Genomic DNA, 16,369 nt, shown 5'->3' on the forward strand with positions numbered 1-16,369 from the left:
TGACCGACGGGACGCCGACAGCCTGACCACCAGCCGACAATCTGAAGTCGGACAACGGAGGGGGGAGCTTGCCGGAAGTAAGATTAGATATCCGCCACGTTTGTAATGTCCGGTAAAGCTTATTGGCGGTCAAATCGTTCCGCGTTCGAACAGCTTCTGACCAGAAAATGACTGGGAATAAGCACGGAAACATCAGAGGGATCAAGTGACAATAAGGAGTCAACGGGGCGAATTTAAGCACGCTTCTGTTCGAACAAGTACAGTGCTTAGTTCTTCATAACAGCCCCTATTAATCTGTTATTATTTTATAAACTGAAAATATACTTATATCTGGTATAAATTTGAAAACAATTAACAAATTATTTATTTTAATTTGGGACATATAATTTGAAATTGAATAGATATATCCTTAATAAATAAGTAAGTTTATAGATTCTCAATAGTCGATTGTCGCTTATGATAAGCGATAACTAGAAAAAAATTAAGAAAATATTCTTTTTTTAAAAATTTACTATCTAGCTAGTAGTCTTATTTATTAGTATTTACTTTATATTTAGTAGGTAAACACTTCTCGAATCCATAGTACACACTTCCAATAAACACTCTTTGTTTTGGGATTCACTAAAAAATAGGGTCTAAAGTTAAAAAAGCGCTTCCTAATAATTTATTTAATAAGACCGTCAATAAATGTGGTGATTTTGGAGGGATAAAATGCTAACGTATTCCATGTTTTTCACTAAACTTTTGGACTTTGGGACCTAATTTATCTGATAAAAATATTTTTTTAAACTCTTATAACTTACGATTTTCCCCCCACGAAGTTGATAGCACTATCTGACTAATTACAACGCATTATCGGGACTAGTAAGTTTATTATTTATTGAATTGTCCCCTCCCGACTATTCTCTAATAAACCCGTCAGATATTCACTATTCAGTCGAACATATGCGTTTAAACCGGCTTAACCATATTAATATTTAATAATGTATAAGCGAGATTTAACCTGCATGTTGAGCGTTAAGTTATTGTAAACAGTAAAAACAGTTATAGATAATTATATATATCGGTCAATATTAATAATCATATACCTATAATTTATTTAAATATAAAATAATCTATTAAAGTGTTGTCATTTGATTAAATTTATAGTGTAGTATCGTACGTTCACTGTTGATGACCATGAAAACTTCGTTCTCCTGCAAGTTAATGTATTTTTGTTTCATCTTTGGTACGTAATTTAAATATATTACGATTCGTATATCGTGTATCTAACACCTAACCTATACATAATTACTAAATATATTTATATTAGTTAAGTAATTATCAAGTATAAAATAAGTCGATCATTTAAGTATTATACATAACGAATGATAAAAATACTAACTAGAGGTACTTATAATAAAATATTAAAAATCTATATAATACATGTATAAACGTATCATGAAATTAGTATTTTGAATAGAATAGTGTTTTTGTAACAAAACGTTTTTATAATTGATTATGTTTATGTTATTTTATTAATATTATAATTACATTTTATCGCATGTTACTTTTGTCCCTTACAGTTAGATAAAACACATTTTTTTCTTTAGTATTTTAGAGGATTTACACCTGTGTGTGTTGTCTCCGTCTTACAAACGTACAATATAACAAATTTTCTTTTAATAGAATTGTAGAACTGATGTTGTGCTCTTATTTTTAATTTTCGAGAAAATTGAGCTATTATCAAACTAAAAGAGCTAAAGGTAAGAACATTATCGGTTGTCTTTCGTCAATTTGTACGATATTTTGATATTTAATCATGTTATTTAAGTAGGTAAAATACTAAAATATAAAAATGCACATAATTGTAAAGCAATATTTATGAAAGTATTAGGTATATTATAAATTAAAAGTTATTCATTTTTTATTAGAAGTGTTTTAAACTTTTAATCTAAAAATAATACATTTTTAAATTGATAATAAAGTTTTGCGATTAAATTTAACATTTTTTCTCCGGAATCATTTACATCTTTTCGCCTTGATAACGGAAGGCCATATATTTTTTTTTTAAATATTTCGTTGAGTTTTAATGAATATTTATGAAATAAATTCAATTTAATGTAAGATAATTTTATAAATACATACTGTGAAGATATTATAACTTAATAACTATACTAACTACCATACATTATACATTATTATCATCAAATGTTATCGATAATTTCTTCCTTAGTACTTAGTTCAAAAAAATTTCAAGAATTTGAAGTCTTTAAGTTAATTTGAAATGTCTAAAAATCAGATTTCTAATACCTAACTGTATTATTGAAGAAAAAGTGGGTGGGCAATGATCATGCTTAGAATATCACTTTGTATACTAACTTCAAATAAATATATTAATTCCAATTTTTTACCTTTTTCTATTATGTACAAACTGCAATATTTTATTATTTCAGAAGCGGGAATTTTGTGTGATAAAAAACTCGAAAAACGACCAACAGTATTTTTTTGCCCTGGGTTGGTAAATATAAATACTATGTTTTCAAAATAAATAAAAATAAAGTACTATTTAGATATTTAATATAAATATAGTTTTTACATAAAAAGTTTTAAGTGCTAAAACTAAATTAATATATTTTTTTTTTAAATCATATTTTTATAATTTAAATTGTTGCATGTTAAGAAACGTATAAATTGTATTTATTATCTGTAGTAAGTTTTATTCTATAAACTAATATATTATAAAAAAATATAAAATATTTTTTTGATATAGATTATAGAACCTCGATTAACTCGTGTTTCCTCTTCCGAAAATTTGTATGTACTAAAAATAAAGAAATAAGCACGTAAACAATACATATATTAATAATAATACGATATAAAATATAAATTTTATATCGTACGTAAGTTAAGAACGATAAATAACAATAATTAATTAAATCTTGTATATACTGTATTATAAATAGGGTTAATTATTTCATATTTTAAACCCTGATATAACTTTATAACAAGACAATGGACACTGCATTTTTAAATAAATAAAAAGTCCCGATTAACTTTAGTTTTCATTTATCCGCGCGACCCCTTCCCACCATTAGCCCGGATAATTGAGGTTCTACTGTAATTTATATTTTTGAGCTAAACGTGAATTATAATTGTTTTACACTGATATTATAACATAATAATATACATTAAGTGTTTATTATGGACAGCAGAAACCACATACATAATAATTAGGAGCTCAGTTTAATTACTTTTTATCTCAATTTTATCGAAGTACATTTTTTTTTACATTATTATTGTAGCTACAATAATTAACATGTTGTTTATTCTATACAATACATTTATAATGTACAGAAGTTTAGTATAAGTGCATTTTTATAAAATTGCATGTTATATCAAAATATTAAGATATAATAATTTATATTAAAATTTTTAAATATTTGTACATTTACCTTAATTTAAAAAAGTGTAACGGAATATGGGTGTGAATCTGGCCAGTGCGTTGATGTCTCAAAAACTTGTAATGGAATACGAGATTGCAGTGATGGATCTGACGAAACTTTACTTTTGTGTGAAATGGTCCTGTGAGTTAACTGAGATTTAAAAAAACTTAAGTACATAAAGTATAGTTCATATTGACATTTTACATTAAACGTTAAAGGTGTCCACAGGATACATTCAAGTGCAAGTATGGCGCTTGTATCAGTAACAAGTATATATGTGACGGCTCCAAACAGTGTGCTGATGGTTCAGATGAACAATATTGTTCCAATTCAACTTCAATATCAACATTTACGAGTGAAATATCTAAAAAAAACAACCAAGAAAAACCAATAAAGCAGTCTCACATTAAGTATGTTACTCGTTTAATTTTGTTATTAGTCCTATGATTACATTCGAATTTAATTGATTTTGAATCAATCTCGAAGTCCTCCAAAATAAATGCTAAAAATGTTATTAGAGATAAATTAAATAACATATTATTATATTGTATTTTATAAGTACCTTATGAGTTAGTAAGTAATTAATTCCTATTATTTCTATATCGAAAAATGTATATATAATAATGAAATATTATGAACTTGTTATATTGATTTTTAGGAAAACTTGCATGATACCGACAATTGAGGGCACAAAATATTTCAATAAAAATGGGAAACAAAATGTTTCTCTGCCTCATGGTACTGCAGTTGAACAATATACCATAGTTGAGGAGGACTGCGAAGATAGGTATTACAAAGTTATTCCTGAAAGATTTATGGTATGCTCGGAATCCGGACAATGGAGACCATTCGTAACTGAGGAATTATGTTTAAGTAAGTATTTAGTATACCTATTATATTCTATAAATCTAGCTATAGTATTGTAAATTATACATAAATATAGATCATGTAGAAAACAATTAAAACAATTTTAAATATAAAATTGTTGGTCAGACAGATATTTGGCAATAATAATATAAAATATTTTTTAATTATCGTTGATATTAAATGTGCATTAATTATATATTTTATTGATGTAACTAGAAATGTGTCCACCTATAAAATCAGTTACTTCAGATTTTAAATGTATCTTTGAGGATAAATATATTAGTTGCTTAAATGCAGCACCTGGAACTATATTGTATCAAACGTGTAAAACCAATTTTAAATCAGCAATAAGCGAAGAAGAACAACTTTCAATTCAATTACATTGTACGGAAGATGGAACATGGAGCAATGATAATCTATATAAGTGTATTCCAAGTAATAGTATTTTTCATTATTATGATTTATTGTTATTATTATTAATTATTATCAGCGTCTTGAATTTATTGCGCTAAAAACATGAAATATAGAATAAACATTTTAAAATAGGAAATTATAAAAAAAAATACCAAAATAATTCACAATTATATAATGTATAATATGACTAAAAAGGAACAAAATTATAGTACACACACACACACACACACACACACACACACATATATATATATATATATATGATATTCAAATTGTATTTTAGTATTTTGAAATCTTAATGAAATTTATCGATATTATTTAAAATTATTAATTTCAAACATTTCATAATTATACTCAAATGTATAAGAATTTAAAACGGTTTAGAGATCATTCAAGTTTAGATATTTATAATTAACTAATATTATCGTTATGACATTTTTAAGTCTATAAAACGCATAATACAATTACCTATGCAATCAACAATAAACATAACATGTTAACTTTTGACATTATTATATAAAAAAACTCATCTGTTTAGTGTTAATTTATTTAAAATAAACACAATACGTCAATACATATACCTATTATACACGATCCTATATTTAATAAACATAAAACAGCTAATACTATGAAAGTTCAGTGGTTTTATGTATATAAGTTAAACTTTCTGTGTATTTATACTTTATAGTTTCAAATATTTTTTTAAACCATCCACCTTATATTTTATTCTATAACTTATTATTATATTAGTTATTAATGTTATTATATATTAAAATATACCATTGTAGCTTGTGGTCAAATAAAATATAATGGAACAGTACCTTGGAGTGTTGGATTATATCGAAAAAATTACGGTCACTATGATGAGTATTATGAATTAATATGTGGAGGAACATTAATTGCGCCGAATTTAGTTGTTACTGGTACAGAATTTTTGCAGGAAAATTAATTTAATGAAGAATTAACAATACATTTAAATGTTTATAGCTGCTCGATGTATTTGGGAAAAAGAGAGTACGTATGGAACATTGACGAATGAAAATATTTATAAAGTTGCCGTTGGAAAGTATACTAGTGATATTTCGATAAAAGACAATGATTTTACTCAGATTATTGATGTAAGTATAATTTCTTAGTTAGGAACAATAAGATTGTTTGATCCTAAGCATTTTTACAAAACGAATATTTTAGGTGGATTTAATTTTTTTAAAAGAGAGTTATAATGGTTCTTCTGGGTATAATACCGATGATTTAGCTATTATCACGTTAAGCAAACAAGTCACAATCAGCGACTTTGTTATGCCAGTTTGTATCGATTGGTCCGAACACTCCGAACAATATACTGTTCCGAACGGATCTAACGGAAAGGTAATTTCGTTTAATACTTTGGATATTTGTACAATTTCTAATAGATATTATCGGTTACGTGGATATCTTAATAGGACGTAGAACCCGCATGTATTGTTTCCGTCTTACACACACGCGCGACATAGCAAACTTTCGTTAACTAGTTTCAATATTGTGCTGTTAGTTATGATATTAGAGTGAACTGACCTATTATACAATTTAAAGCTAAGATTATTATCCAGGGCCCCACGTAGCTTTTTATTGATATTATTATTTTTAAGTAAGTTATGCTTTTTTGCATGAAAGTCACGACGTTCGAAATCGAACATTGATAAAGAAGAATGCTCTTTTTGAAAATGTACATTTTAAAATGATCATAACTTACTTAAAAATAACAATATCAATAAAAGGCTACGCGGGTTCTACGTCCTCTTAATACGACTAACAGAAATAAATAACTAAAAAAACTTTCCCAAAAACACCGGGCAAAATATACATAGACCGGGCAATGTAAACATTGCCCAATAGTCTACTTTGCCCGTAACATATACATGGATTGAAACTTCAATTATCCTTATTTTAATTATTTAATAATAAAAAAAATATGAGTATTGAACTATTTATTTTATAGGTGGTCGGCTGGGGAAAAACGGAAATAAAAGCCAATGTGTCGTATGTTGAGAAAAATACTTGTCGTGATATGTATGCCAAAGAATTTCAATCGTTGGTGACTGCTGATAAATTTTGCGCTGTTTCTCCATTAGGTAATATAGGTTTATTACGAATAAATTTTGCATAAATTTATAATACATGATGTACCTATTTAAATGTTGAAAATATGTTTCCTCTTTTGTAAAATATATATTAATTGTCTTGTAGTTCCGGATAAAGATAAGATTTTACTATTGGGTTTGGTTTTGATTTCCATAAAATTGTAAAAGTAAAAAAATATTTTAAAATTTTCGAATATTTATTAATTATTATATTTTACTGGTTATTTGTAAAATATTATTGGTGGGTTGCATAAACAAATTTTAATGGTTCATTATAAAATTTAATGGTCCAATTATAGGCTTCAAAATCACATTTAAGTGATAGTCAGCTTACTATTCATTCATTTGATGTTAAATGACTGTTCATATTACTAGGCATAAATATTTTACATTAGTGAAACGGTTTTTGTTTGTACCTACACATATAATTTTAATTTCTGATTTAATTATAGGACAAAATATTACTGAAATATTCATTGGTTCGGGATTTACGTATGAACGTGATACTTTTAACTTTTTAACCGGAATAGTGAGTGTCATGGATAAAAACACAAATGATTTATTTGCTGTTTTCACGGATGTAAGTTACCATATTCAATGGATTGGCCAATTCACGAAAGACGTCTTTAATGCAAGTGAATACATCTTATTATAGTACGATGATGTATTCATTGTTCATTCTACGCCTAACAAGTTCTTATTTAAAAACTATATTGTCTAAGACTTGTGTTAAACCTATATTGTATTAAAAATTATATACAACAAATTGTTTGTAACGTTTATAACATTATTAAGATTAAGATTCAACAACAAAACGCATATTATAATATTTAAATGCATAGTTTGAAATAAACGATAATAGCAGCTAGCTGATTTTCAAGTGTTAAAATTTTACTATAAAATAATTGTTTATTGATACCTGTAATTTGTATTATAAATTATAAATTCATAAATGACAGAGTTTAATTTTTCTTTAACACGATATGTAAGTAGTAATACACTAATAAATATTTTGAGCATTTGATACTCAAAGTCACGTGTCTTAAAAAACTTTTGACGTTTTAACCTAATAATTCCACGAATATGGAAAAATTAAAAAACTTGACCCTGATGATTACGAGTTTCCTTATTCGAAATTTATCCTAAAATCATTCCTTAGATAGATACTGCATTATAACAATGATGCATTGTCTGGATTTTGGATTTTGTGATTTCGGGAAGCAACATTTTTTCTTAGTCAAAAAGTTTAAAAATTCAAATTTTGACACAGTGTGTTAAAAATCCCGATTATGAATTTCAAATTATTTTGTAGTTAAAATTCATACATTTTCAATTTTGGAAAAATACACTCAGGAAAAATACAATTTTAATTTCTATGAATTTATTCATTGACTTATAATTTAATTTTTTTCTTTTCTTTCGTCCTAGTTAATTAATGCACACACTATATGGATTTTAATTGTATTTTTTCGTAATAAAAAAACTTTAAAAAGTGAATAATACATGAAAAAACCTTACTTAAACAATAACAAAGTTCTGTCAATTTTTAATATATTTATATACACAGCTACTATTATGATTATTGATTTGTAATGCAAATACGATAATGATACAATACTATTGCAGTAAACGTACGTATTAGTCTGTATGTACAGGCCCGTATATTGAAACGGCAAACTACAAAGAAAATCTCGATGGGCTGCGTACAATTTGGGCTAGTAACCAAAGAATGTAGGAGCAAACATTTTCAAAAACCCCCAAATTATTGAATATTAGGGTTAAAGTTTTCGTAGCTTATAATATATAATACAAATTTAGCTTAACCTAAAATTTAATTAAATCTCCACCAATGAATGGGCCAATAGAAATTTAAAATCTCGGTGGGCCGAAAAGTTTCAATCCGGCACTGTGTGTGTACTATCTTTAGCGTAAATATAAATAATATTTTATAGATAAATGATTTGAATAAGGGTTATACCTTATACATAGGTGTCGTAGCCACTTCAGGAAATCGATCATTTTGTGAAAAGTTGTTCATTTCAATTTCATCAAGTGAAACGGCTTTTTCATACTATGGAATAACAAAATATTTCACTATCCAATTAGGTTAGGTTTATCCAATTTGGTATCGAGTAATTTTTTTCACAGATTAGCCATTAATTTCGTGAAATAAACTGGCCACCGCACACAATTATAAACATTAATTCGTTTAGATTTATATTTATTTCAGCAGGCCCATGAGTTATGACTACAATAGTGCAATTACTGTAACATTGATCATACTGGGTACATTAAAATTCAGCATAATACAAAGCTTTAAATGAAAAATAAATTCGGGGAGGGTCTAATATGTTTTTAATACTCATAATACAAGTATCTGAAATATTTATAACTTTGGTCATGACAAAATTAAAATGTACAAAAATCGAAAAATAAATTGAAGTAGGTATTTAAAAATGTTTACTATGGGATCTTATACAAGATAATATTCATGAATATTATATCCTAATAATTAATTTTTCTGAAAATTTTATTTTCAATGTTAAGAAATGCAAAACAGTTAAAATGATCCTGTTAATTGTGATCGCAATTTTTAATTCTTTTTAATGTCGAGAAGGACCTTATTTCAGTAAAACAGTTTAAGGCCGGAAGGTATAAAAAAATTCTTGAAACTACCTATGTCCAATATAATCAATGAAAATAGATTAATTATATTATATTATTTTCCTTTAACAATAGCATACTGATTTCCAATACTGTACGTGAAAGTTCTATAGATTACTCAGCTCATTTAAAAATGAACTAACCTAACCTGAAGCTATGAGCCAATAATCGTGATTTTTGACGAACTGTGTCAAAGTTTGAACTTTTTGACCAAGAAAAAATGTTTGTCTTCCGAAACCACCAAATCCAAAATCCAGACACTGCGGTATTTAACTAAGGAACACAGTTTTCTCACAAATTCGAATTATTCGATTTTTTTTCTTTTTTTTTGTAGGTACAGGCTGTATGCTAAATGCATATTATCAGCAAAAAATTTCACAACCATATTATAAAACGCACTCATTGTAAATGATGACGATTTCTAGTAATTGAATCGAACACTTATTTTTTTTCAAATTACTTAGTTTCATTGGAAAAATGTCTGTAGACTTAAATTGAAAGAAGAAAAATTAAATATAAAAAAGATCCCTCTTAAAAGTATAAAACGAGTACAAAATAATACGAATCCTCGTTAAGATATTAAAATATAATATCATTCTATTTGCCGTAAGTACTACGTGTTATACATAAAAATAATCGTCTATAGAAAATAAAAAAGGCGTTAATTCCTAATATCAACTGGCCGTTAAGAATAATGAACATCGCACTATAGCTGGCTAGTAATAAAAAAAAAAAAAACGTTGTACTCGTCGTCTGGAAGGCACGGCATCGGACGAAACCAGAATTTAGTTCATTTGCAATTCACAGTTCAAACGTCAGACACCACACAAGAGTAAATGGCTGCAGTCTACGAATTATAGCCGACATCAATGAGACCGAATACACCGACTCGCTGTTATTGTTATTAACCAAAATCACCGGTAATCGTATATTATCATTATCGCAATACAATGATTTCGTGCATTGACGATACAGCAGTTGACGAACCGACGACGTACGTAAAATTATAGACCTTAGCTGAAGCCATCGGATAGGACGACAGAGAGAGCAGGTACCCCCGAGAAAGAGAGGAAGCACGGAGTCTGGCGATAAGTCACCAACGCGCGTTTTCCGGCATCCCGATGATGGTGTGACGAGTTCACGGGTGTCGCTTGCTCGGTTATGGACGCTTTATAGACGGCACCCGCCTTTTACAACCGCGCGGCCCGACTGCGACACGGCGGCTGTATTATAAGCGGTACCGGAGTGGACAACGGTGCTACCTTATGAACGGCACCAATAGCAGTTATAGCAATCGTTATACTAATTTACGAGTGATCGACAATTTATCGTTACATAACAATGCGACCGACTGCTCGATGGACACGGAACGTCACGGATAACGGTATAGTTAGAGTGACAATGTACTGCATCGCGCGTACAAAGGTAAAATAACGACAAACGGTATAAAAGTTGGCGGGCGCCGACGGAACAGCCGGCGGCGAAGAAGCCGGACAACAACGATAAAAACATTAAAAACGTACTAGTGGCGTTTAACGTCGATAAGTGTTGCCGCGAAGCGGCGGTGGCACACTAGGACGCGTGTCCAAATAAAACCGTTCCGGTGTACGGCGTTTACCTGTCGCGACACGGCCGCCGGAGGCCGACGAACCGCCGAACGCAATCGAAGACGCATAAAAAACAATACGGTGACCGATAAAGCAGCCGATCAAAATCGCAAATGGTATTTTGCGATCGGTCAAATAAAACGATGTCGGTGTCGGAGACGTCTCAACGACATATTGTTATACAACCGATGGTCAACATGTCTTTGAATGCAGTGACACGGCGCGGTACTGAACGAGATCCATATATACACATATATATATATCCTGAGTGCAGCCGTGATGGTGTGACGAAATATATATATTTATTATGTATCAAAATACTGTGGTGACATCACTGACCATCGGGTCACGGACTATAATATGTGATATTAACGTTAATTATACATTTATACGTCATTGATAACAATAATAATAAGCACAACGGAACAATATTACAAGGTGACCGGCCGGCGTTATTTGCATTCACCAGACGCGCGATTTCGATGTGATGCGTCGTCCGGTAATAGTGAAATTGACGTAGGTATTCATAACGAAACTGATGCGCCACCAATAACACACGAGGTCGACTCACATATATATGTGATGGCAATGCAAATTATACAAACGTTAGACGAATGGCTAATGGTCGGACGGCCGTACATTTTACGCACCAAAACGATATACCTAATATGGTTTTGAGTGTACCAAACACTCGTCACTAGGTCTACGCACTAATTAATTTTTAATCATATGTAATATAATTTATTTTTTCAATATATATATAATAAAACTTTTAAACGATTATAATCTTCAAAAGACTTAATAACATTCTTAATGAAGATATTCTTAACGTAATTGCTAAAACTTCGCGAAAATTAGATTTAGTATTGTAATTTTTTTTTTATATCAATGTTTATACTCAAAAAAACTAAGTATAGCTAGTTTTCATAATAAAATGTCTTATGTTTATTAAAATAAAAGTTCTACTTTTCTATAACTGATTTTCAAAAACACCCCCCCCAAAACTTTTTTCTGCATACGTCCCTGTAAAACGGTATTAATTAGCGATCAAGAAAGATCTTTACGCACGCCGCATGCATTGTTATAAGGGGTTTAATTGTAATAAAAGGTTTATTTACACTTTTCACCCAGAAAATAGAAGACGATTTTGTGCTAATTTTAAAACAATTCACCCGTAAGTATCCTAATCTGAACTAATTTTTTACGATTTTCTGATGCCAAAGCATCTCTATCACATAAATACAAATAATGGTTTTAAAGCGGGTTGAAGGTTAAAACCATATAATAGGTGAAATTTTTAATTTCCGGCGGCGAAACGGTAACAGCGTCACCTAGACCTAGAGTCTAGACCCTGGATAACTAGTGGATATGATGTAATGTATATAAATAAATGAATAATTTATTATTTGAATTGTCAAATAAAATATTCTATGTACCTATATACAATTAAATACCTAATAGAAAAATGTTTCAGTTTTCATACATCATGGACGTATAAAATAATACATTTTTACACAGGGGCTAAACAAAATTACGAGTGAGCTATAGCTTTTAGCCCTCTCCATTCTACGCCTATGCGGCTATGCCCAGATAGAATCAGCGTGTTACCGAGTATAACCATTCGACACTTTGATAATATAGGTAACAACTAATAATGTACCTATTAAAATTTTCCAAAATAATATTTTCATTTTTAAAACCTAATTTTTTTCTTATAAATATAATAAGAACCCCATATTATAATTTCAATATTTTTGGTTTGAAGGCATCTAATAATTTGGGGTCCCGAGACATATTATGCTCTAATTGTCTAAATATCACCGTAAAATCCAGCCCTGGCTATATAAAGTATTTAACTTGATTTTTTAATTAATTTTAGCGAGTTTGGGGTTATTAAAAGTTCTAAAACACAATAGGGTAGAATATACTTATTACGTAATGGTATTACCTAGTAACTTGCACTATCCAAACTATATGTTAGGTTTATTTCACGAGATGCAACAGATGGTATGCCTAATTTTCCTTTAAGTGTTTTTCTTTTCATATTATTTATAATCACACTATTTGTCTAATTGTGAAGAAGAAACAATACTTTTTGAATTTTCATACAAAAATTAAATTTTGAATTGATTTTATAAAAAATTACAAAAATCACATATCAACTTCTGCCATCTTAACACAGAACGGTATAGCACTTTTATTATGATTAATATACTGCAAGCTTATCGATCAAGACCATACGAATATAATTATGTAGGGTCAGTGACATGTGTATTTCGAATTCAAAACTTCTTGAGCCTTGAATTTTCGATATAAAAATCATATCAGCTGAGTTTTAAATTATAATCTAAAAAAGCAAAAACATGAACGAGTGGTCAAGAAACACGAAATTACGAAGTTAAATTAGCTTCAAAATATACTGTAATCAGTGATGTTTATCTGCTATTTTCGTGAATTCAAAGCAAGATGTTTTAGCAGTCTTCCGGGAATACCAATTATCCAGACTGAGGCTTGTTTTCATAATACGATGTTGTAGTTTGAAGCATCAAGGTCGGAAGAATCGAGAATCTTTGAATATTATATTTATATATAATTATATTAATTCTTATAACTTAAATACCTATTTACTATATATATACACAGCTTAACCAGTTTTATACACATACTTGAGCATACTAACACTGAAAATCATTAAAAAATATATTAAATTTGAAAAACAACTTTATTTTACTTGCATATACATACGTATATGTTTTTCACCACTTACTTATACGTAGCATGCCCTTGGTTTGACGTATTATTGATTAGTTTATGGAGAGGGGCAGTTAAAAATTGCTTATAATATGCTGTGTATGATTCGTGCAAAACTTGTATTTCATTGTACTTAAAAAAACAATTTACATATTATAACGTATAACAATTGACAAAGCGTACACCGATAAATACAGCGTACTCTCGATTATCCGCGGGCGGATTATCTTTAGTACCTAAAATGATTTATTTTTGTTACCTATAAATAGTATTAGATATGATAAATAATTTTCCATTAATTTATTTATATACTATTAATCAATAATCATTATAAATTTAATTATATCTAAACTATTTTAATTCTTAGTCTCACACATATTATTATACATCACGATTAAAAACATTTTTAGTGATTTTGCCGTCAATATAATAATAATAGTCGTTAATATCGTAAAAAATTGACTGTTCTATACCTACTCAAAACACAAAACTGCAGTTTATTGTTTATTCATAAAAATAATTTAAACATATTTATATTTTGATTTAAAACATCTATTAAAAATAACCCTAGAAATTTAATCTTCGAAAAAATAACCATGAAAAAACTAACCCCGTATGAGATTTTGCAAAATTAATAAAAATATGTGCAATTGGGGACAATGGTTAATATTTAGTTATTATGATAGTGTATGTTTCTAAAATATTATTGACTAATAATATTAAAGTTTGTATATTTTTGCATAAAGTAAAATTGTTATGTCCCCACAAATAATGTTAAATTAGGATTCAATGATAGATTATAGTATATGATAGAAAAAAAATCAGAACGGTGATGGTTTATCTGTCATATCGATCAGACTGAAATCATTTTTCTAATTGTTTTTTCAATTGATTTGTATAACATTTTTACATATTAGGTACCTAAGGTATTATGAAAAAAATATAAAAATTAAAATGATAAAACGTAACCTTTACAATATTGGTAGACCACTAATGTAGATTTCTTCAAAATATTTAAATAACTTCTCGGCACCAAAAGGAATATTTAATTTAAAATTTTTAACTATTAATATTCATGAAATCACTATTATAATAATTAATAATTAAATATTTATCATTGTCTCCATTTGCTCCCGTTTTTTTTTAATTCTGCAAAATATCATAGGTATGGGGTTATTTTTTCACGGAGTTATTTTTTTGGGGACTAAATTGCTGGTGTTATTTTTTCACGATACCGACAAAAAGATCAGGGTCACTGCCTTCGATCTGTCATCAAGACTAAGCCAATCAATCGATGTATACTATATGTAAAAGGCAGTGTCGTAGAAATCACTGGTGCAGCCGGTGCAGGCGGTGCATTGAACCTGCGCACTTGATCTTGAAAGGGCCCTACCGATTACTTGATAATGTAACCAAAAATATTTAATACAACAAAGAAAAAATAAAATAATGTGATTTATAATATTATGAGATGATGAATAATAGAATGATCTTTTTAGTTATTTTGTAGGTAGCAAGGGCGTATTTGAGGGGAGGCGAAGTGGGAATTTGTCCTCTTCCCAGGTTAGGTTAGGTTACGTATTTTTTTCTATATAATACATGAATTAGTAATTTATTTAAAAAAATGTCCGTTTTATATTGATCGTAAATCGTAAATCGTAATGATATCATACTAAACATAATAAGAATTGTATGCCTATTTAGGTAATAAACTGTAAATTATTTTTAGTTTGTATAGAAAATTAATTTCACCCTCTCCCCTCCCAGGAGACGGAAAAACTGACCACAGAAAAAAACCCAAGAAAATAAAAGTGGGAGCATTATAATTTTTGAAAAATATAGTTGATTGTTGATTATACAATATAAATAAATATATATAAATTTCAATTTTATTACCCAACTAACATTTTGACTGGTTTAAATAAAGTAAAGTTTACTTACTTTATACTGATATAAAGAATATAGATATCAGCAATATAAATTAAATTAAATGTCAAAATGCTTATCAAAGGTTGGGTAATAAAAATGAAATTTATTGACAGGGTAAAATATTACCATGTGTCAATATTAAACACATTTGATTGTAGAAATCCAGCTGGAGTAAGCTTGGTGTTGAAATACTATTATCAAAAAGTTAAACACATTTAAGCAAAATCAACAACACTTATTAATTAATCATTAATAATCATTTACTTGGATTGATTTAACTCATTTATTGATTTAAGATAACAATTAAATGGTGTCAAAACGATAACAATCAATAGTTAGTACAACATGATTTCGACATTAAACCTATTTTAAATATAACTTATTGTTGAACTATAAGATTAATTCAGCTACACACTGGTATTACCTTAACTACCCAAATCACTAATACATATTCCGTTAATGATAAATCAACTACAAATTTCTATGTGTGTATATGTATGTATAATTTAATAAAGTATGTACCAAGTATACAGTATATATGTAGTATGTACTAAGTATAGTATATTTTACTTTTATGTATATTATTTAAAAT

General features: G+C 28.5%; 1 protein-coding gene across 2 annotated transcripts; it reads left to right on the plus strand.

Moving 5' to 3' along the window:
• Nucleotides 1–927: 927 nt before the first annotated feature.
• On the plus strand, nt 928–7,699 carry LOC132919301 (modular serine protease-like). Of its 2 annotated transcripts, XM_060980754.1 has the most exons (12): nt 928–1,066; nt 1,150–1,228; nt 2,436–2,496; nt 3,450–3,566; nt 3,644–3,835; nt 4,084–4,298; nt 4,509–4,727; nt 5,495–5,629; nt 5,694–5,824; nt 5,898–6,074; nt 6,685–6,817; nt 7,279–7,699. In XM_060980754.1, the coding sequence occupies exons 2-12, from the start codon at nt 1,174–1,176 to the stop codon at nt 7,479–7,481; spliced, it is 1,638 nt and encodes a 545-aa protein (XP_060836737.1). In that variant the 5' UTR covers nt 928–1,066; nt 1,150–1,173; the 3' UTR covers nt 7,482–7,699. The 2 variants fall into 2 exon arrangements, with proteins under 2 accessions (XP_060836737.1, XP_060836738.1); XM_060980755.1 differs by lacking the exons at nt 6,685–6,817; nt 7,279–7,699 and adding an exon at nt 6,149–6,278 and having other exon boundaries at nt 928–1,228.
• Nucleotides 7,700–16,369: the final 8,670 nt, after the last annotated feature.

This window comes from Rhopalosiphum padi, chromosome 2 (assembly GCF_020882245.1).
Source record: "Rhopalosiphum padi isolate XX-2018 chromosome 2, ASM2088224v1, whole genome shotgun sequence".
NCBI classification, from domain to species: Eukaryota; Metazoa; Arthropoda; class Insecta; order Hemiptera; family Aphididae; genus Rhopalosiphum; species Rhopalosiphum padi.

Coding starts and splice junctions, on each gene's coding strand:
- LOC132919301 (XM_060980754.1), top strand. CDS start 1,174: ATGACCATGAAAACTTCGTTCTCCTGCAAGTTAATGTATTTTTGTTTC. Junction 1,229..2,435: donor GTATTTTTGTTTCATCTTTG/GTACGTAATTTA, acceptor TTATTATTTCAG/AAGCGGGAATTTTGTGTGAT. Junction 5,825..5,897: donor ATTTTACTCAGATTATTGAT/GTAAGTATAATT, acceptor CGAATATTTTAG/GTGGATTTAATTTTTTTAAA.